General features: G+C 40.6%; 1 protein-coding gene across 1 annotated transcript in view; it reads right to left on the bottom strand.

Moving 5' to 3' along the window:
* Positions 1-14,714: 14,714 nt before the first annotated feature.
* Positions 14,715-22,912, bottom strand: part of LOC124616722 (piezo-type mechanosensitive ion channel component) — a 684,203-nt gene continuing 676,005 nt past the window's right edge. The window contains exons 46-47 of the mRNA XM_047145082.1: positions 16,983-17,103; positions 14,715-15,784 (exon numbers count right to left, since the gene is read on the bottom strand). Of these exons, the coding sequence (XP_047001038.1) occupies positions 15,602-15,784; positions 16,983-17,103 (304 nt within the window). The 3' untranslated portion in view covers positions 14,715-15,601. The remainder of the gene's footprint in view (positions 15,785-16,982; positions 17,104-22,912) is intronic.

Raw genomic sequence — 22,912 nt, 5'->3', positions numbered from 1 at the left:
GATATGAATATAACAGAGGGAAACATTCCACGTGGGAAAAATATATCTAAAAACAAAGATGATGAGACTTACCAAACAAAAGCGCTGGCAGGTCGATAGACGCACGAACAAACACAAACATATCCACAAAATTCTAGCTTTCGCAACCAACTGTTGCTTCGTCAGGAAAGAGGGAATGAGAGGGAAAGACGAAAGGATGTGTTTTTCAAGGGAGAGGGTAAGGTGTCATTCCAATCCAGGGAGCGGAAAGACTTACATTAGGGGGAAAGAAGGACGGGTATACACTCGCGCACACACACACACATATCCATCCGCACATACACAGACACAAGCAGACATTTGTAAAGGCAAAGAGTTTGGGCAGAGATGTCAGTCGAGGCGGAAGTAAAGAGGCAAAGATGTTGTTGAAAGACAGGTGAGGTATGAGCGGCGGCAACTTGAAATTAGCGGAGGTTGAGGCCTGGCGGATAACGAGAAGAGAGGATATACTGAAGGGCAAGTTCCCATCTCCGGAGATCTGACAGGTTGGTGTTGGTGGGAAGTATCCAGATAACCCGGACGGTGTAACACTGTGCCAAGATGTGCTGGGCGTGCACCAAGGCATGTTTAGCCACAAGGTGATCCTCATTACCAACAAACACTGTCTGCCTGTGTCCATTCATGCGAATGGACAGTTTGTTGCTGGTCATTCCCACATAGAATGCATCACAGTGTAGGCAGGTCAGTTGGTAAATCACGTGTGTGCTTTCACACGTGGCTCTGCCTTTGATCGTGTACACCTTCCTGGTTACAGGACTGGAGTAGGTGGTGGTGGGAGGGTGCATGGGACAAGTTTTACACTGGGGGCGGTTACAAGGATAGGAGCCAGAGGGTAGGGAAGTGGTTTGGGGATTTCATAGGGATGAACTAACAGGTTACGAAGGTTAGGTGGACGGCGGAAAGACACTCTTGGTGGAGTGGGGAGGATTTCATGAAGGATGGATCTCATTTCAGGGCAGGATTTGAGGAAGTCGTATCCCTGCTGGAGAGCCACATTCAGAGTCTGGTCCAGTCCCGGAAAGTATCCTGTCACAAGTGGGGCACTTTTGTGATTCTTCTCTGGGGGATTCTGGGTTTGAGGGGATGAGGAAGTGGCTCTGGTTATTTGCTTCTGTACCAGGTCGGGAGGGTAGTTACGGGATGCGAAAGCTGTTGTCAGGTTGTTGGTGTAATGGTTCAGGGATTCCGGACTGGAGCAGATTCGTTTGCCACGAAGACCTAGGCTGTAGGGAAGGGACCGTTTGATGTGGAATGGGTGGCAGCTGTCATAATGCAGGTACTGTTGCTTGTTGGTGGGTTTGATGTGGACGGACATGTGAAGCTGGCCATTGGACAGATGGAGGTCAAAGTCAAGGAAAGTGGCGTGGGATTTGGAGTAGGACCAGGTGAATCTGGTGGAACCAAAGGAGTTGAGGTAACCCACTTCCAAAACATAACCAAAAAATTTTTTTGTCGCTTTCAACACTACAACTGCTATAAAATCCACCGTTTCTAGTTCACAAACAGTTCCTTTCACCTTTTAAACAACCAATTCGGCTATTTCTAATAACTTTCGCTTTATTTCCATTTCCATTTTTCCCACATCACTGATAATTTTCAGCCGCTTCCCACAGGTTTTAACGTCATTATTTCTTCGTCAGACAATTGTTAGCCTCATTTTCATAATCTGCCACCACAAAACCACTCCTTTTCATACATTACACGAAGTTTTTTCGAAATTTTCCCGAATTTCTCCGTCATTTAGTGTGTTTTGGAGGCAACACAACCACCTAACCTTTGTGCACATCGTTGTCTACCAACCCAAGTCCAACATAGCCCAGCTGTTACCAACACCTTTTCGCGTTTTTCACACCAGATCTCCAGTTACTTTCCAGTTCACCTTTATCTCTCCCCATATATTTTTACTTTCATTTTCATTTCAGCCTCATGTTACACTTTCCACCTTCCAATACCATGTCACCCTCACAACACCCCCACAATGACCCCATTAAGTTTTATTTACATTCCCTCTGCAAACATGCCTTCGCCCTAGCCAGATTACGCTCTCATATTCTATTTTCTCAGGCTTGTCTAACATTTGGCATTACCCCCAAAAGCATCACACTTGAAGTTCCCATCTCTGTCTGCAACCCTTCTTTCCATCAGTCCCTACACCAGTTCCAAACTGAACAATCCATTGCCATCACCCACCTAATCCTTCACCTACACATCAACTTAGCCAATGAACACACCCGTCAACTTCTATCCTTAATAAAAGTCCTTAATCTTTCCTCTCCCACATCCACACTGGCTGTTCAGAGCATGCTCCTACAGGCCAACCGCAAATTAGAACAGCATGCCACCCTCCACCTCAAAAAACTATCCAATCTCCTGGTTTCCCACCTCCGGAAAGGCAACTCACTCACCATTCACAACCTTTCCAGCAAACCTCAACCTCCTCTCATTGCACACAAACCCAGTCTCTCCCATCTACTCACTCTCCCACTTCCAGCTCCACTCCCTCCAAAACCTCAAAATTCAAATCAACCCATTCTGGAACCACAACACCCTAATTCAGTAGTTAACCTTTCCTCCAAACCTCTCTCCAAATCCGAAACCTCTGTCCTATCCAAAGGCCTCACCTTCAGCCCCACTCCCAGATTCAACCAAACAGCCCTCATCAAAGATTTACTGTCCTACTCTCTGCTGGAAATATCACTTTGCCATGAAGAAAAATGATCCTAATCCTACTCCCAATGATCCAGCTCCCCAAGACACTATCCAAATTGAGCCCTGCCTGGAACAGTTCCATCCTCCGTCGCAGCGGGACCCACCTCCTCTTCCTCAAAATCACCCTCTCCAAACCTTCCAGGAATTTCTGACTTCCAGCCTTGCATCTCAATCCTTCTTAAAAAACCTTAATCCTACTCCCAATATCACCACTGCTGAAGCCCAGGCTATCCGTGATCTGAAAGCTGACCGATCCATCGTCATTCTTCCGGCGGACAAGGGTTCGACGACTGTGGTACTTGATCGTCGGGAGTATGTGGCTGAGGGACTGCGTCAGCTTTCAGACAACACCACATACAAAGTTTGCCAAGGTAATCCCATTCCCGATGTCCAGGCGGAGCTTCAAGGAATCCTCAGAACCTTAGGCCCCCTGCAAAACCTTTCACCTGACTCCATCAACCTCCTGACCCCACCGACACCCCGCACCCCTACCTTCTACCTTCTTCCTAAAATTCACAAACCCAATCATCCCGGCCGCCCCATTGTAGCTGGTTACCAAGCCCCCACAGAAAGTATCTCTGCCTACGTAGATCAACACCTTCAACCTATTACATGCAGTCTCAGATCCTTCATCAAAGACACCAACCACTTTCTCGAACGCCTGGAATCCTTACCCAATCTGTTACCCCGGGAAACCATCCTTGTAACCATCGATGCCACTTCCTTATACACAAATATTCCGCACGTCCAGAGCCTCGCTGCGATGGAGCATTTCCTTTCACGCCGATCACCTGCCACCCTACCTAAAACCTCTTTCCTCATTATCTTAGCCAGCTTCATCCTGACCCACAACTTCTTCACTTTTGAAGGCCAGACATACCAACAATTAAAGGGAACAGCCATGGGTGCCAGGATGGCCCCCTCGTAGGCCAACCTATTCATGGGTCGCCTAGAGGAAGCCTTCTTGGTTACCCAGGTCTGCCAACCCAAAGTTTGGTACAGATTTATTGATGACATCTTCATGATCTGGACTCACAGTGAAGAAGAACTCCAGAATTTCCTCTCCAACCTCAACTCCTTTGGTTCCATCAGATTCACATGGCCCTACTCCAAATCCCACGCCACTTTCCATGACGTTGACCTCCATCTGTCCAATGGCCAGCTTCACACATCCGTCCACATCAAACCCACCAACAAGCAACAGTACCTGCATTATGACAGCTGCCACCCATTCCACATCAAACGGTCCCTTCCCTACAGCCTAGGTCTTCGTGGCAAATGAATGTGCTCCAGTCCAGAATCCCTGAACCATTACACCAACAACTTGACAACAGCTTTCGCATCCCGTAACTACCCTCCCGACCTGGTACAGAAGCAAATAACCAGAGCCACTTCCTCATCCCCTCAAACCCAGAACCTCCCACACAAGAACCACAAAAGTGCCCCACTTGTGACAGGATACTTTCCGGGACTGGACCAGACTCTGAATGTGGCTCTCCAGCAGGGACATGACTTCCTCAAATCCTGCCCTGAAATGAGATCCATCCTTCATGAAATCCTCCCCACTCCACCAAGAGTGTCTTTCCGCCATCCACCTAACCTTCGGAACCTCTTGGTTCATCCCTATGAAATCCCCAAACCACCTTCCCTACCCTCTGGCTCCTACCCTTGTAACTGCCCCCGGTGTAAAACCTGTCCCATGCACCCTCCCACCACCACCTACTCCAGTCCTGTAAACCGGAAGGTGTACACGATCAAAGGCAGAGCCACGTGTGAAAGCACACACGTGATTTACCAACTGACCTGCCTACACTGTGATGCATTCTATGTGGGAATGACCAGCAACAAACTGTCCATTCGCATGAATGGACACAGGCAGACAGTGTTTGTTGGTAATGAGGATCACCCTGTGGCTAAACATGCCTTGGTGCAAGGCCAGCACATCTTGGCACAGTGTTACACCGTCCGGGTTATCTGGATACTTCCCACCAACACCAACCTATCCGAACTCCGGAGATGGGAACTTGCTCTTCAATACATCCTCTCTTCCCATTACCCACCAGGCCTCAATCTCCTCTAATTTCAAGTTGCCGCCACTCATACCTCACCTGTCATTCAACAACATCTTTGCCTCTGCACTTCCGCCTTGACTGACATCTCTGCCCAAACTCTTTGTCTTTAAATATGTCTGCTTGTGTCTGTATATGTGTGGATGGATATGTGTGTGTACGCACGCAGGTGTATACCTGCCCTTTTTTCCCCCTAAGGTAAGTCTTTCCGCTCCCGGGATTGGAATGACTCCTTACCCTCTCCCTTAAAACCCACATCCTTTCGTCTTTCCCTCTCCTTCCCTCTTTCCTGATGAGGCAACAGTTTGTTGCGAAAGCTTGAATTTTGTGCGTATGTTTGCGTTTGTTTGTGTGTCTGTCGACCTGCCAGCACTTTCATTTGGTAAGCACATCATCTTTGTTTTTAGATATATATTTCCTACATGGAATGTTTCCCTCTATTAATGGAAAAAAGAACACATTGACACCGGTGTGTCAGACCCACCATACTTGCTCCGGACACTGCGAGAGGGCTGTACAAGCAATGATCACACGCACGGCACAGCGGACACACCAGGAACCGCGGTGTTGGCCGTCGAATGGCGCTAGCTGCGCAGCATTTGTGCACCGCCGCCCTCAGTGTCAGCCAGTTTGCCGTGGCATACGGAGCTCCATCGCAGTCTTTAACACTGGTAGCATGCTGCGACAGCGTGGACGTGAACCGTATGTGCAGTTGACGGACTTTGAGCGAGGGCGTATAGTGGGCATGCGGGAGGCCGGGTGGACGTACCGCCGAATTGCTCAACACATGGGGCGTGAGGTCTCCACAGTACATCGATGTTGTCGCTAGTGGTCGGCGGAAGGTGCACGTGCCCGTCGACCTGGGACCGGACCGCAGCGACGCACGGATGCACGCCAAGACCGTAGGATCCTACGCAGTGCCGTAGGGGACCGCACCGCCACTTCCCAGCAAATTAGGGACACTGTTGCTCCTGGGGTATCGGCGAGGACCATTCGCAACCGTCTCCATGAAGCTGGGCTACGGTCCCGCACACCGTTAGGCCGTCTTCCGGTCACGCCCCAACATCGTGCAGCCCGCCTCCAGTGGTGTCGCGACAGGCGTGAATGGAGGGACGAATGGAGACGTGTCGTCTTCAGCGATGAGAGTCGCTTCTGCCTTGGTGCCAATGATGGTCGTATGCGTGTTTGGCGCCGTGCAGGTGAGCGCCACAATCAGGACTGCATACGACCGAGGCACACAGGGCCAACACCTGGCATCATGGTGTGGGGAGCGATCTCCTACACTGGCCGTACATCACTGGTGATCGTCGAGGGGACACTGAATAGTGCACGGTACATCCAAACCGTCATCGACCCCATCGTTCTACCATTCCTAGACCGGCAAGGGAACTTGCTGTTCCAACAGGACAATGCACGTCCGCATGTATCCTGTGCCACCCAACGTGCTCTAGAAGGTGTAAGTCAACTACCCTGGCCAGCAAGATCTCCGGATCTGTCCCCCATTGAGCATGTTTGGGACTGGATGAAGCGTCGTCTCACGCGGTCTGCACGTCCAGCACGAACGCTGGTCCAACTGAGGCGCCAGGTGGAAATGGCATGGCAAGCCGTTCCACAGGACTACATCCAGCATCTCTACGATCGTCTCCATGGGAGAATAGCAGCCTGCATTGCTGCGAAAGGTGGATATACACTGTACTAGTGCCGACATTGTGCATGCTCTGTTGCCTGTGTCTATGTGCCTGTGGTTCTGTCAGTGTGATCATGTGATGTATCTGACCCCAGGAATGTGTCAATAAAGTTTCCCCTTCCTGGGACAATGAATTCACGGTGTTCTTATTTCAATTTCCAGGAGTGTACATATATATATATATATATATATATATATATATATATATATATATATATGGTTATAATAGAGGGAAACATTCCACGTAGGAAAAATATTCTTACGACTGTTCTTCTTGTGTTCCATACCTGAATGGAATGGGAAGAAACCACAATAACTGGCACAATGGAAAATAGCCTCTGTCATGCACTTGAGGTGGTTTCCAGAGTATGGATGCATATGTGGATGTAATGTAGATGTTTAATCTTTCCCTATACCCAGACTGTAGATGGCGTTACTCTGACTGACTTTGTGCAGTAATGTCAATCATTTGAAAGTACAAGTATGTAGTACAGTTTAATGTCAATTTGACCTATGTTCAATGTTGCTATCATGGTTTTGAAATATTAATGGCCACCAATCTGTTACTCTTAAACAAGGAGGGGGATGAGGTGGGAGGGAGGAAGAGGATGATGAAAAGATGGACAGAGAGAGGGCAATGAGGGGATGGAGCTAGAGAGTAGGTGGTGATGTACAGAGACGGGGGAGAGGTAGAGATCATCAGAGAGATAGGAATGTGGAGATGGAAAGGAAGAGGTGGAAATGCCAGAGTCAGGTGGAAGACATAATGACATGGGTGACACTACAGGGAATTGGCTAGCTAATCTATAAATAAAATCGCAAGGACAAGTTCAAACATTCTGTGCCCACATTTATGTAGGCAAGATTGGAAGTGATTTTTCCACAGGATTTGAAGGACACAGAGGTATATTATAAAATAAAATAATGAGTAATCAGCCACTTATTGTCTGCTTGATAGAGGCCACAAAATTAACATAGATACCAACTAAATATCCAACCAAAGAGTCTCAAACTAGAGGTTTCAGAAACACTTGATATATTTTGTCACAGATTAGATTAGATTCAGTTTTCATTCCATAGTCCCAAAAAATCAGATGATTCTCGTGGGTGTGGAACATGTCAGAAAGTAGAACATAAAAACAAAACATTTGAATATAATACTTACTACCCTGATCAGTAAAATGGAACAGCTAATATTTGCAGAATTAACATGCTGTCAAAAAAATGGTTCAAATGGCTCTGAGCACTATGGGACTCAACTGCTGTGGTCATAAGTCCCCTAGAACTTAGAACTACTTAAACCTAACTAACCTAAGGACAGCACGCAACACCCAGCCATCACGAGGCAGAGAAAATCCCTGACCCCGCCGGGAATCGAACCCGGGAACCCGGGCGTGGGAAGCGAGAACGCTACCGCACGACCACGAGATGCAACATGCTGTCAGAATGAAACATTGTTATGCACTATTAATAAATTTATCGTACACAAAATACCTAATCTTGACTGTCGTGACCAAGAGCTGTCAAAACTGAAATCTAACAGATATTTTTACTTAAGCTGGCTTAGCAGTCTCTGTTAAGATATTCATCTATGGAGTAGAAGGAGTTGCCTATCAAAAAGTCTTTCAAACTCTGTTCAAACTGTGTTTTATCTGAAACCAAGTTTTTAATAATTGCTGGCAATTTATTGAAAATGTGTGTTCCTGAATATTGGACTCCTTTTTGGACAAAGTTAAGTGATTTTAGGTCTTTATCTAGATTGTTCTTATTCCTAGTATTGATACAATGTATTGAGCTATTGGTTGGAAATAGAGATGTAATACTTGCAACAAATTTCATTAAGGAATAAATATACATAGAAGTAGTGATTAGAATACCAAGTTCCTAGAACAGGTTTCTACATGAAGTTCTTGAATTTATGCCACAAATGATTCTTACTACATGCTTTTGCACCCTAAAAACATTTGCTTGGTTTGATGAGTTGCCCCAGAATATGATCCCATATGACGCAATAGAATGAAAGTAAACAAAGTATACAAGTTTTTTTATATTTATATGTCCTAAATCTGACACCATTCTCACTGCAAATACATACTTGTTTAGGTACTTAAGCAATTCTGTGGTATGCCGTTCCCAACTGAATTTATTATCAAGTTGTAATCCCAGAAATTTGACACTGTCAACCTCTTCAATCTGCATGTCTTCCTCTGTTATAGACATGCTGGAAGGAAACCTCTTACAGTTTCTGAACTACATATAGTGGGTCTTCTGAAAGTTTAATGACAGTGAATTAGCTTTAAACCACTTATTAATGTCTGTGAAAATTTGATTAGCAGCTATTTTTAAATCTGTACTTGACTTGCTACTTATTGGAATGTTTGTTTTATCTGCAAACAAAACAAACTTAGCATCTGGCAATGTAACAGATGAGAGGTCATTAATGTACACAAGAAAAAGCAATAAACCCAAGATGGAACCTTGAGGAACACTGTTACATGAAGACTGACTGCTTACTGCACAGGTATTTTGCAACAACATCCTTTGTTTTCTGTTAGATAGATAAGACTCAAACCATTTTGCAGTATTGCCGGTGACACCGTAATATTCTAATTTACTTAAGAGAATGTTGTGGTTCACACAGCCAAAGATTTTTGACAGGTCACAGAAAATGCCAGAAGCCTATAATTTATTATCTAATGAATTAAGTACATTCTATTGTAAGTGTAAATAGCTTTCTCTACATCAGAACCCTTAAGAAATCCAAACTGTGACTTGGACAATATATTATTGTCAGGCAGCAGTAGCCGGCCGAGACACAAGCAGCAACAGGGAAGAAAACCGATTTTGTGACTTTTACAAGTTCCTGACCAGGAGCAAATTGTATATCGTCTGTGTGCTTTAACAGTGTAGTTGCTTTAGTTTCTACATTTTTATTTAATATCTAATAGCCACAGTTCTCAAGTTTCTGTTTGTGTCGGAAAGTAAACTGACTTTGTGACATATTAAAAGTCCCTAATAAGGGGCGAGTTATTTAGTTTCACCTGAGTGCTTTGGCAGTTAGGTTTTTGAATCTCTGCAAATTAATCTAATTTATTAGAAACAGTTCCTGTGTTTTCATCAGGGTCTACAGTCGAGTTGCGCAGCATGTGCCAATAGTCTGTTTATCTGCATAGTTTAGTTTTCCATGGTCATTAGTATGGACACACAGCAATTGTTGTCTGCGGATGTGAGCCAGGTTGGTGACATTTTGCTCTCAGCTGGCTTTGATTACATAACTTGAGGCTGCAGTGGATGGGCACCATTGTTGTGGACCGGCCGTGGGGATCCAACGAACGTCCAGCACGTCTGAGTCCTCCAATCAGTCATGACCGGTGGCCATCCCAGTTAGTGCTCACACTGAAGTTGACCGCTCACCTGTGGTGAAGTGGGAGGTCGCCCCGGGGCGTAGCGGGTGGCCACATGTAAGGGGCATAGCAGGTGGCTGTATGTAAGGCCTCCCCAGTTTGTCTGACAAACAGGTTCCAGGTGCTGTCTGTGGCTGACACTGTCACTGAGCCAGGTGCTGTCACCTGTCATGTTTCAGAGGAAACCTCTCAGCCTGCAAGATCCAGACAATCACAGAGGGTGGGATTACTGACAGTTGGGAGCCCCGTTAGGCGTGTTATGGGGCCTCTTAGGGGCATGGCTGCCAAGAAGGGAAAGAGAACTAATGTGCACTCCAGGTGGAGTCACTCCAGACGTGGAACAGGTCCTCCCGGACGCCATGAAGAGCACAGAGTGCAGCCAACTGCAGGTGGTTGCTCACATCAGTACCAATGATGTGTATCACTTTGGATCAGAAGAGATTCTCTCTGGTTTCGAGTGGCTAACAGGAGTGGTAAAGGCTGTCAGTCTTGCTTGCAAGATGAAACCAGAGCTGACCATTTGCAGCATAGTCAACAGGACCGATTGCAGACCTCTGGTACAGAGCTGAATGGAGGGTCTGAATTAGCGGCTCAGATGGTTCTGCGACAATGTAGGCTGCAGATTCCTTGACTTGTGCCAAAGGGCGGTTGGATTTCAGGTTCCGCTGAATAGGTCAGGTGTCCACTATATGCAGGAGGTCGCTACAGGGATAGCAGGGGCTGTGTGGTGTGGACTGGGCGGTTTTTTAGGTTAGAGGGTATCGGGAAAACACAAGAAGGACTTAGGACTTCAGTCACAAAGAGTGCAGATCGAACACAGGAAGAAAATAGATACAGGAACCATCAATATAACAGCTGTAAATTGTCTTAGTTGTGTTGGGAAAGTACCAGAGCTCCAAGTGCTAATAGAAAGCACTGATGCTCAAATTGTTATAGGCACCGAAAGCTGGCTAAAGCTGGAGATAAGCTCAGCTGAAATTTTTGCGAAGAACCTAATGGTGTCTGAAAGGATAGGCTAAACACAGTTGGCTGTGGCATGTTTGCTGCTGTTAGATGTAGTTATCTAGTCGCGAAATTAAAGTAGATAGTTTCTGTGAGTTTGTATGGGCAGAGATCATTGTTGACAACCGGAATAGGATAATAATTGGATCCTTTTACCGACCTCCCAATTGAAATTATACAGTTGCTGAAAGGTTCAAAGAAAACTTGAGTTTGATTTCAAACACGTACAAGACTCGTACAATTATAGTTGGTGGCGACTTTAATTTACCTCGATATGTTGGCGAAAATACATGTTTAATTCTGGAGGTTCACATAAAACATCATCCGAAATTGTGCTAAATGCATTCTCTGAAAATTATTTTAAGCATTTAGTTCATCAGCTCATGCAAATAGTAAAAGGTGAAAACAGACTTGACCTCTTAGAAACACATAATCCTGAGTTAATAACGAGCATCAAAATGGATATGGGGGTTAGTGAACACAGAGTTGTCCTAACAAGATTGAATATTGTAACCCCTAAATCCTATAAAAATAAACGAAAAATATACATATTCAAAAAAGCAGATAAAAATTCGCTTGACACCTTCCTGAAAGACAATCTCCACTCATTCCAAATCAATAATGTAAGTGTAGACCAGATGTGGCTTGAATTCAAAGAAATAGTATCAGCAGCAATTGAGAGATTTATACCAAATAAATTAACAAATGATGGAGCCGATCCTCCTTGGTACACAAAATGGGTCAGAACACTGTTGCAGAAGCAAAGAAACAAACATGCCAAATTTAAACAGATGTAAAATCCCCAAGATTGGCGATCTTTTACAGAAGCTCAAAAGTCAGCACAGACTTCAATGCAAGATGCTTATAACAGTTTCCACAACGACACTTTGTCTTGAAACCTGGCAGAAAATCCAAAGAGATTCTGGTTGTATGTGAAATATGTTAGCGGCAAGAAACAATCAATGCCTTCTCTGCGCGATAGCAATGGAGATACTATTGAAGACAGTGCTGCCAAAGCAGAGTTACTAAACACAGCCTTCCGAAATGCCTTCACAAAAGAAGACGATGTAAATATTCCAGAATTTGAATCAAGAACAGCTGCCAACATGAGTAACGTAGAAGTAAATATCCTCAGAGTAGTGAAGCAACTTAAATCACTTAATAAAAGCAAGTCTTCTGGTCCAGACTGTATACCAATTAGGTTCCTTTCAGAGTATGCCGATGCATTAGCTCCACACTTAACAATAATATACAACCATTCGCTCGACAAAAAATCCGTACCCAAAGACTGGAGAGTTGCACAGGTCACAGCAATATTCAAGAAAGGTAGTAGGAGTAACCCTCTTAATTACCGGCTCATATCATTAACATCGACATGCAGCAAGATTCTGGAACATGTATTGTGTTGTGTTTGAACATTGTGAATTACCTATAAGGAAATGGACTACTGACACACAGTCAACATGGATTTAAAAAATATCTTTCTTGTGAAACACAACTAGCTCTTTATTCACATGAAGTGTTGAGTGCTATTGACACGGGATTTCAGATCAATTCCATATTTCTGGATTTCCAGAAGCTTTTGACACTGTACTACACAAGCGGCTTTTATTGAAATTGCTTGCTTATGGCATATCATCTCAGTTATGTGACTGGATTTGTGATTTCCTGTCAGAGAAGTCACAGTTCATAGTAATTGATGGAAAGTCTTCGAGTAAAACAGAAGTGATTTCTGGTGTTCTCCAAGGTAGTGTTATAGGCCCTTTGCTGTTTCTTATCTATATAGGTTGTTTGCAGACGATGCTGTTGTTTATCGACTAATAAAGTGATCAGAAGATCAAAAAAAATTGCAAAATGATTTAGAAAAGATATCTGAATGGTGTGAAAATTGGCAGTTGACCCTAAATAAAGAAAAGTGTGAGGTCATCCACATGAGTTCTAAAAGGAATTCATTAAACTTCGGTTACACAATAAATTAGTGAAATCTAAAGGCCTTACATTCAACTAAATACACGGGAATTACAATTACGAACAACTTAAATTGGAAGGAATACACAGAAAACGTTGTGGGGAAGGCTAACCAAAGAATCCGTTTCATTGGCATGACACTTAGAAAATGTAACAGATCTACTAAGGAGACTGCCTACACTACACTCGTCCGCCCTCTTTTAGAATACTGCTGCACGATGTGGGATCCTTACCATATAGGACTGAAGGAGTACATCAAAAAAGTTCAAAGAAGGGCAGTGTGTTTTGTATTATCACAAAATATGGGAGAGAGAGTCACTGAAATGATATACGATTTGGGCTGGACATTATTAACAGAAAGGCATTTTTCGTTGGGACAGAATTTTCTCACCAAATTCCAATCCCCAACTTCCTACTTTGAATGCCAAAATACTTTGTTGACACCAACCTACATAGGAAGAAATGATCACCATGATAAAATAAGGGAAATCAGAGCTTGTACGGAAAGATATAGGTGTTTGTTCTTTTTGCGTGCTATACGAGATTGGAATAATAGGGAATTGTGAAGATGGTTCAATGAACCCTCTACCAGGCACTTAAATGTGATTTGCAGAGTATCCATGTAGATGTAGATATAGATTATTTGCAGTCAAATGCTTAAGGAGACACTTGAACACAACCTTTTCAAATATTTTTGAGAAAGCCAACAAAAGTGAAATTGGTCAATAGTTTGATGGTATCTCTTTATTCCCCTTCTTGGAAAGAGGCTTAACTTCAGCATATTTAAGTCAGTCTGGAAATGTTCTGCTGATAAGAGATTGATTACACATATAATTTAACATGAGCGCTCTTTGATTAACTTCGTTGATATGTTATCATACCCACAGGATTGCTTAGACTTTAACAATTTTATAATGGATGCTACTTCTTTGGGAGATGAGTGTGTCATTTCCATTTTACTGAAGCTATTTTTAAAGACTGGTCTCAGATATTCCATTGCACTGTTCACTGAACCTGATAACCCCAAGCTGTCAGTAACAGAAATGAAGTACTTGTTTAAGAGGTTTGCAATGCTACATGTACTTGTTACCAAAGTGTCATTTATTTTTAGAGCTATCTGTTCCTCTTCCTTTCTGGCCCCACCTGTATCTGTCTTCACTATATCCCATACAGTGTTTATTTTATTGCCTGATGTAATTATCTTTTTCTCATAATAAAGCTGCTTCGATTTCTGGATTACTTGCTTCAATATTTTGCTGTATTATTTGTAATGTATTACAATTCTAATGTCAGAGCTGTTCCTAGATAGTCGATACAGTCTCCTTTTTGTCCCACATGATATATTTATTCCTTGTGTACTCTACAGTTTATTTTTTGACTTCTGTGTGATGTGTTTTACCTTTAGGGCAAAACAATTTTCAAAAGTGGAGATAACTTTATTAATGAATGGATTGTATTTTCCATTTGAGTCAGAAGTATTGTAAACATCTATCCAGTTCATGTCTTTGAGCAACTTCCTGAATTTCTCAATTTTGAATTATTTATTACCCTCTTGTACTCAGATTTAATAGATTTTTTTTATCCTGACAGGTTTCAACATTTAACACAAGATATCATGATCAGATAGCCCATTCACTATTGGTTTTGTGATATGACTTTTTTTCCCTAGATTTGTCTACAAAGATATTATCAATAGCAGTCTCAGAGCATTTACATATCCTAGTAGCAAAGTTCACAACAGGAGCTAAATTGAACGATAGTGTTACCGACTGTCAATATATAAATGTGTACAACTTTTCATTACTTACTGATAAATAACAACAAAAATACTAATTGTTCATGTATGTAAAAAAAGCTCTTTTATTCATTTGCATATGAACAGCATATTTTTGCAACAGTTTGTGGATGTGTGGAAGTTCTTGCATGCCAGTAATTAAAAATAAACATTATTAATTGAAACATAGATATACAAAATTGTTTTATATATAAGCCACTGGATGAAATATAATCACAATCTCCAGTCATTTTCACTGCACCATACAAAACAACCACTACAAATCTCATTAGTATAAATCATTCATCAAACAGGACTGTATTGTAAAGTAATGTGCTAAATTCCACAAAATAGCATTTATCATTCAGCAGTTATATGATCATGTTCACACTAGCATATAAAAGTATATAAAAGTTCACTAAATATTTGTATCAGTTACAATTATGTTAAAAAGCACTACCCAACAGTATCATATTAAATATAAAGAATATATAAATACAGCATTACTATGTTCATTTAGGCAATGTAAATAAAATAGTATTTGAAATACTTCAGCCTTGCAAGCAACACATGCCACATCATCTGAATATTGTCCAATGTCACTGAGGAAGTCAAACTTCAATCTTTTAATTTTTATGGATTATTTGTGGAGTTCAGCTCCCTTTTTTGCAATATGGTACAGATGCTTAAAACAGCACAGCTACATCTTGTGGATTAATGTCAACCATGTTTCACATAAGAATAAACCCCCTGAAAATGTTTCTTTGTCATGTAACAGACTGATACTCGAGGAACTGGAAATTACTTCATTAAGTAATCTGACCTTTTCTGAAACAGCAATGTTGTCCATAATCCACTTTTTTCTCAAAGCAAAATGAAACTGTTTCATATTGTATGGACACACAGCACAATGCATCCTATCTTCAAATTAATAAACACTGCACTATGATTACTGCATAGCAGCTGATCGAACATCTCCTGCTTCATCGCCTTCAAGTTCCCCTTCCTCTCTCGGTCTGGTCCATTTGATAAGTGTTTCTGGTGACCGGTAGAGGAAGACAAGCTTAGCAAACAAATCTTCTTCTAAGGCAAGTTCACCACTTTCTCTCACAAGGTATATGTCGTGACATAGCTGAAATATAATTTATAGATTAACATTGTATATACTTATTTATCATATATTTATTTATTATATATTTATTTATTATATATTTATCTTTTCTTACTTGTAAACAAATGTATGTAAGAAATGTATAACAATATTTACACTAGTAATATAACTTATGACTAAATGGTAAAACATTGAAGTGCTTTACAACATTCAGCCTTAGATACCTGTGCTTTAAATTGCAGAACTGAAAGAGAATTAAAGGGTGGAGGAAGCTGACACAGGCCAATACTGACATCTAGAGAGAGAGAGAGAGAGAGAGAGAGAGAGAGAGAGAGAGAGAGAGAGAGATATAGTCAAACTCCAGATGAGATACATTAAAATGGTGTATCTGAAAAAAACTTAAAATATACATATATTTATTGCACCTACAATAATACTGAAATTTGCAACGACGCTTTTTCTATGGAATGTAAGGAGGAAGAAGAAGAAGAAGAATGTGCTTATACAAGTGCTTGTCTGATGCTTTAGCAATGAAATATGTAAACGCAAAATAAAAAAAGACTGATGATAATGATTATGTACACGATGAAATTTTATGCTATGTACACATTATGCATGATATATTTAGAATTTTTCTAAAGGAAAAGATCCAAACTAAATGTGGACCTATTAAGAAAAAGAAACAAATGTATGTTTATTTGGATGTATTTACAGATGCCGATTGATTTCATTTGTGATATGTTACAACATACAGCAGAGCAGTGAAACATAATGGGACATAACCTGTTCTTTGAAAATATTTGTACATTTATTGAATCCTATTGTCTCATCAAGTACATGGCACAGAAAGCTAAAATTCCAGCTTCTTCCTGCTGAATCTAAGTCAGATGTGAATGACATGGACATAAAAATGAAAGCAGATATAGCACTTCTAAGATGGTAACTGGCATTCCTCCAAGCACACTGTTCAGCCAGCTAACTGGAGCATCCACTGAAGCCGCTACTTCAGCAATTCAGGGAACTCCTCTTACCTGAAGAATCCTATCCACATTAGGCATGTCATCAAACATGATCTTGAAGCAAAGTCCAGTGAAGTGATTCCTCAACAAGCTACTTGCAACCAACACCAAAGTGGTGTACAGACCGATGATTCTGACAACGTAAACATACACATTAATAAATAACAGTATTCTGGACCATTGATAAGTCTATAATTTACCTGTAGAACACGATCCACATTAGGAAGTTCAGTAAACATTATCTTATAGGATGCTCCAGAGATGAAGCCGCGAATCACTCTACCGGCTACCAATACCAATGTTGTATATAAGCCGATGATTCTAGTAAAAAAACATTTTATCTCAGTGTTCTGTTTCAATAAACAAGAAATTTACAAAAATAAAGAAAAAACAATTACATCTTTTCTCAAGGATATAACATTGCTTATGAGAGTCTCGGGAAATAAAAGAACATTTCATGTCAATTTCTTCTAATACACAGCAAAATACTTTTCAGCTGAAATACATATCACGGAAGTATGTCTTACTGACTAGCTCTCCTACAAATTAACTGAAACTTTTTTGTGTGTGTCTTTTGTTCACATTAATGACTAGCCCTACTCTTAGCACAGATCTTTTCCTATTTCATACACACAAACTGTATGCATATTTTATACAAAAATGTCTCATTAATTGGTTTAAAGGAGCAATATGTGCAGAATGCATATCACGTTGAGGAGGGGGAGAGGGGAATTCTATACGGTCAAGAGCTATGAGATGCAACTTTATCATTAGATGTAAGCTTCAGTCAATATTCTTTATCAAACTTTTTGGATCATTCAGCATCTATACGTGGACAAATAGTAGGTACAAGGGTACATTAATTTAAATTTATTTGAGAAAATGACTTAACAATGGACTTTCAAATTATATGTTGCATGGTACATACAAACTCAAAACATATGCTAACTGAGGTATCAATACTCATTCTTCTCCAAAGCAAGATGGTTACTCAATATAGACCTCTAAAACTACAAACACGGTAGCTCCTCGGAGTGATGCAAGAACAAAACGAACTAACCCCCTAAAAGAGCATGTATTTTGATTTATCAGGCTATGAACTCTGCACCTAGACTGTGAGCGTGGTGATCCATGTTTGCATCACTGTATCTGTTCTAGTCATTAATGTGAACAAAAGACACACACAAAAAAGTTTCAGTTAATTTTTAGGAGAGCTAGTCAGTAAGACATGCTTCTGTGATAAAGTTGACCAGCCTGCTAGACAGTTTCTTAACAAAAATCTTTCTTCAGTGGAGTACCAGAAACTACAAAATTATGTAACAAAAATCGCTGCACAAAAAAGAATTTGTGCAACATAAACAAAGGTGGTAGGTGTGTTTCTACATGAGAAAGATGATGTTTATTCAATTTTCACACCAGTCACATACGAGTGGCGCTAATAGTGCCACTATGAGGACACAAATCAAGTTTGCTTTAAATACACACAGTAAAGGTCATGAGCATTAGTTACCTTTGAGATTCAATACGGTGAGTTGATGTTAGTCAAGAATGTCTTTTTAAGGTGACAAAGACACCATTATCAACACCTTAATGAATTTAAATGAGGTTGTGTAATATGGCTTCAAGAAGCTGGATGTCCCATCTGCAGTACTGCAGGAAGACTTAGCAGGAATGTAGCCACTGTACGCAACTGCTGGCAGCATTCGTCACAGGAACATTTGGTCGCAAGAAGAATGGGGTCTCGACGGCCACATGGCACTACCGAAAGGGAAGACCATTGTGTTTGGCATACGGCTCTGGCACATTGTACTGCATCCCCAGCAGCAACTTGAGCAGCACTGGGCACCACAGTGACACAATGAACTATTCCAAATCATGTACTTCAAAGGACAGCTCCAAGCCAGATGCCCTGTAGCCTGCATTCCACTGACCTCAAGCCACTGCCATTTGCAACTTCAGTGGTTTCAAGTGAGAACTAAAGCTGGTTCTGCCTCAGTGCCAGTGATGACTGTGTGTTGGCTCAGAGGAGGCCAGCTGAGGGCCTGCAACCAGCCTATCTACATCCTAGACTCAGCAGGAGCACGCCTGTGGTTATCCCACACCCTGACTACAAATCTCTACATTGATCGGGTAATTCGTCCTGTTGTGCTGCCATTCATGAACGGCATTCCAGGAGGTGTTTTGCAACAGGATAATGCTTACCCACACACTGCTCTTGTAACCCAATATGCTCTACAAAATGCCAACATGTTGGCTAGGCCTGCTCGATCACCGGATCTGTCTTGAATTAAGCACAATTGGGACATCACTGGATGACAATTCCAGCATCATTCACAACCAGCATTACCCATACCTGTATTAACCAACAAAATGCAACAGGCATGGAACTCCACCCCACAAACAGGCATCTGGCACCTGTATAACACAATGCATGCATGTTCACATGCTTCCATTCTACATTCTGGTGGTTACACTATTTATTAATGTACCGGCATTTCACATTTGCAATGGGATACCTCACAATTACAATAACCTGTGATCTTGCAGTGTTAATCATCTACATATGTTACCCAGACAAATTTATTCCCAAAATTTCATTACTCTATAGTAATTATTTTTTGGTGTTGCAGTTTTTTTTCTCTCAGTGCGTGTCTATATTATCTCTCTCTCTCTCTCTCACTCACACACACACACACACACACACACACACACACACACACACACACACACCCCAATTTATTGCTGACAAAGCCTATGTCTATAGCTTTCACTGTTGGAAGAGAACAGTCACAATGTCTCAGTAACCTCCTAATGTCTCTGTAACCTCCTGCTGACATAATGCATGTTGTCCTCAACCTGAAACACTACAAATATAATTAGTCACACCTTTCCAGAAGCTTACATGACATTCTACCAAAAGTGAATGGCCAATATCGAGGGGTTTTCATTTGCTATGAGCATACACATAATGAGAAAATATGCTCTTATCTGACAAGTATAAAGTTAAAACTTCAGATCTCTATAACCAAGTTATGTACAAAGAACTAGTATTTTGAGATGACTGTGAGATCGTCCATGTTGAAGCACTGAACCTTCACAGACGGTCAAGCTTCCCTGATATAATGCCACTGGCTGCGAGGGTCAGCTGCTACATGGCTCTACCCCTTAAAACTCTGGCAAACTCTGTCTACATCAACATTTTGGATATACTGTTAAGTGTGTCACAGAGGGTAATTTTAGACACGACATCATCTCACTTCACCCCAATGAGTTAATGACCATAAAGTTTGTGTCTTGATAGTTATCTTGTCTGTCCATAGCTATTTCTAGCAAAATGTAAGTGATGCCTACAGTATTATTACATTATTTTTAGCTTAAAAGCTGAGTGGCTGTACATTTTGTAGAATGTCAATACTTCTGTACACAAGAGGAAATGAGCTTTATTCAAGTCAGCTGAGACAAGACTGAGTGTTTAGTTGATGTTGATGCACAAAAACAAATTAATATTTTGATAAATTTGTGAGATTTCTAATATTGTGCTACTTAACACTATTCTATGAATGTATACAACATAGTGGTATACAATATGGTGTGAGTTTGACTGTCTGTAATACTCCTGTGTGTGAGTGTCACAGTTTTGTGGTTGAAAACTATCAGTGTGTGCACTACAGTGACGTTACAAAAAAGCTAAATGAACATATTAAGAGTCTGCAGAAAATTGTTGAAGTTATGTGTAATAAATTGCGTAGCTCATGAAAGAAAATCATAAGCTGTGATTGAGCAGAGCACATACAGAAATTCATTTGTAAACAAAAAGAAAACACAGGCTTTGAAAGTAGTTCTCAGTACAAAGGTAATTCTGGCCTGTGAAATAATTTATCCCAAAAGCAGACCAGTAAGTGAAAACAAGCAACCACATTCTGTGAAGTTTGTTACTGGAAACAAGTTTACTCCAGCCTGTCAAACTGAGAACAACAAAAGTAGGAAAAACATAAGTGAATTTTGTGAACAAAGAGGCAAACAAGAACTATGTGCCAAGAAACGAAGTGCTGCACATCAAGCCATGAAATCTTTAAACCCTATTGAAATATGTAAGAACCTGTGCATAATTTAAAAAAAAAAAATGTTATGCAAGAACTTTAAAACTACTTCACTCATGTTATTTATTTTTATTTATTTATGTCTCATCTTAGAATATCACTACAGTGAGAAGGATCCAAACCAACTAAGACTAATGAGGGATATTAAATGTGTATGAAGAAGTACAGCACAAATGATCACAGGTTTGTTCAACTGTTAAGTGTGCTGTGGGAATGGTGGAAAACCTGAATTGATAGATGCTTGTAGACACATCCCATATCCTGTGAAAGCCTATTGGCAAAGTTTGAAGACCAAGAATCTAGGAATAGTATTGTACTTATTGCTTATGTAAGGGCTGCAAAGACAAGATTCAACTAACTACAACATGCACATGCATTTAAGCAGTCTTTCTTCCCCTTCTTCATACACAAATGGAACAAGAAGATACCTTAATATATAGTACAAAGGGAAGTACCCTCTGACATGTGCTTCACAGAGGTTTGCAGAATATATATTTAGATGTAGATGTAGAACTGTAATGCCACTGAGTGAGATGTGTGGACCTCCAAGTGTTGTGGGAAGTGGTTGTTGGGCCATGCTTCTGATGTTTTCTGGGGTCATGTCTCGAAATCTCTTTAGGACAAGAGGATTGGCTATGCGTTACTAGGCAGCCATGTCTAATCCAACTGTTTGTAAGTTATGAGCACCTACATTGTAAAAGGACACCCTCCTCTAACATTAACTTTATTCAAAAGAAGTTATCGATACCAAAAATACTTTCTAACTTTTAAACAGGTCAATATTATCTCAGGTGTTTATTATATTTCAGGCTAAAATGAATAAAAGGAAATTATTTTATTTTCTTTATCACAATCAATATGTATGAGCACTATATGTACAGTTAAAATTACTCTACTTTTAGAAACATCTGAAATTACGAAATTTTTGGCACACTTAAGATTCCTATTATTAATTGCACAATCTGATGCTAATTATGAAATTTATTTCTGGAATCATTTATAGAGTAGTGGTATGGATTTGTAGAGAGTCATTTGGCAGAAAGTTTGAAAACTCTTTGGAATATTGATATTACCGCAGAATGAGTTAGTAGTAGTGGGTATGCCTCTGATGTGATCAGATGTGTTTTTCAATTTTGGCAATAACAATTTAATTCTTGATTTAAAAGTGAAGATTGTAAAGACAGTCTGATATAGAAAAATGTGATATAATAAAATTTCAGAAACAGAAATTGTGGAACACGCTTACTTCAACATTATCATGTCACTTGGAACCTACAATGTCAAAAATTTCAACCTCAAGAATCAACCTCTAGATGTGATGAACTGGGGCCAACTAAAAGAAAAGAAGACAAGTAAAAAAGTTATTTGTAAATCTTACTCCTCTTGAAGCTAATTACAAAAGGAATGAAAATCAACAGGTGATATGAGGGAGGGTAAGATTACAATGTGCAATAAGTTACGACTATCACTGAGCAATTTATATATAATAAATGCTATTCAATTTAAAATAATGAATTGCATGAGTAATAAAATTTGAAATATGAATTTTCAATCACTTGGGCTAAAACTTGTCAGGGCTTTTGAGACTCATACAGAATCAGAAAAAACACACACAGGAGTGTCAAAGAAAGGAGTGTCAACGTTTTGATAACTCATGGGTGAAGTTTATAGAAACTGTTACTTACACAGAATACTTTATTTCTGCACCATAAGTGTTTAAAGTAAACTATCTTGTGTGCAAATTTAAAGGAACAGTTCTGCTACAAATGAAATAAAGTTATGTAATTAAACAGTTATGTAATAAAACAGTGAAAACAAACACTAATTTTGTTATTTGTCAATTAATGAGGATACAGTAATATTTTGTAACTATTACACTGAAATTCTGAATTACGGTGTTAGCAAAATTAAAATCCATATCCATACTACCCAGAAAATCTGTTACAAAAGAAAAAATAATAGATTTAAAATTTGTTGTTATAAATCAACAGTACGATTACATACTTGAGGAGCAAGACAGGTAGGTTGGG

The sequence above is a fragment of the Schistocerca americana genome, chromosome 5, assembly GCF_021461395.2.
Source record: "Schistocerca americana isolate TAMUIC-IGC-003095 chromosome 5, iqSchAmer2.1, whole genome shotgun sequence".
NCBI lineage: Eukaryota > Metazoa > Arthropoda > Insecta > Orthoptera > Acrididae > Schistocerca > Schistocerca americana.
The sequence above is the reverse complement of the archived record's forward strand: the minus strand, read 5'-3'. Positions and strand labels throughout refer to the sequence as shown.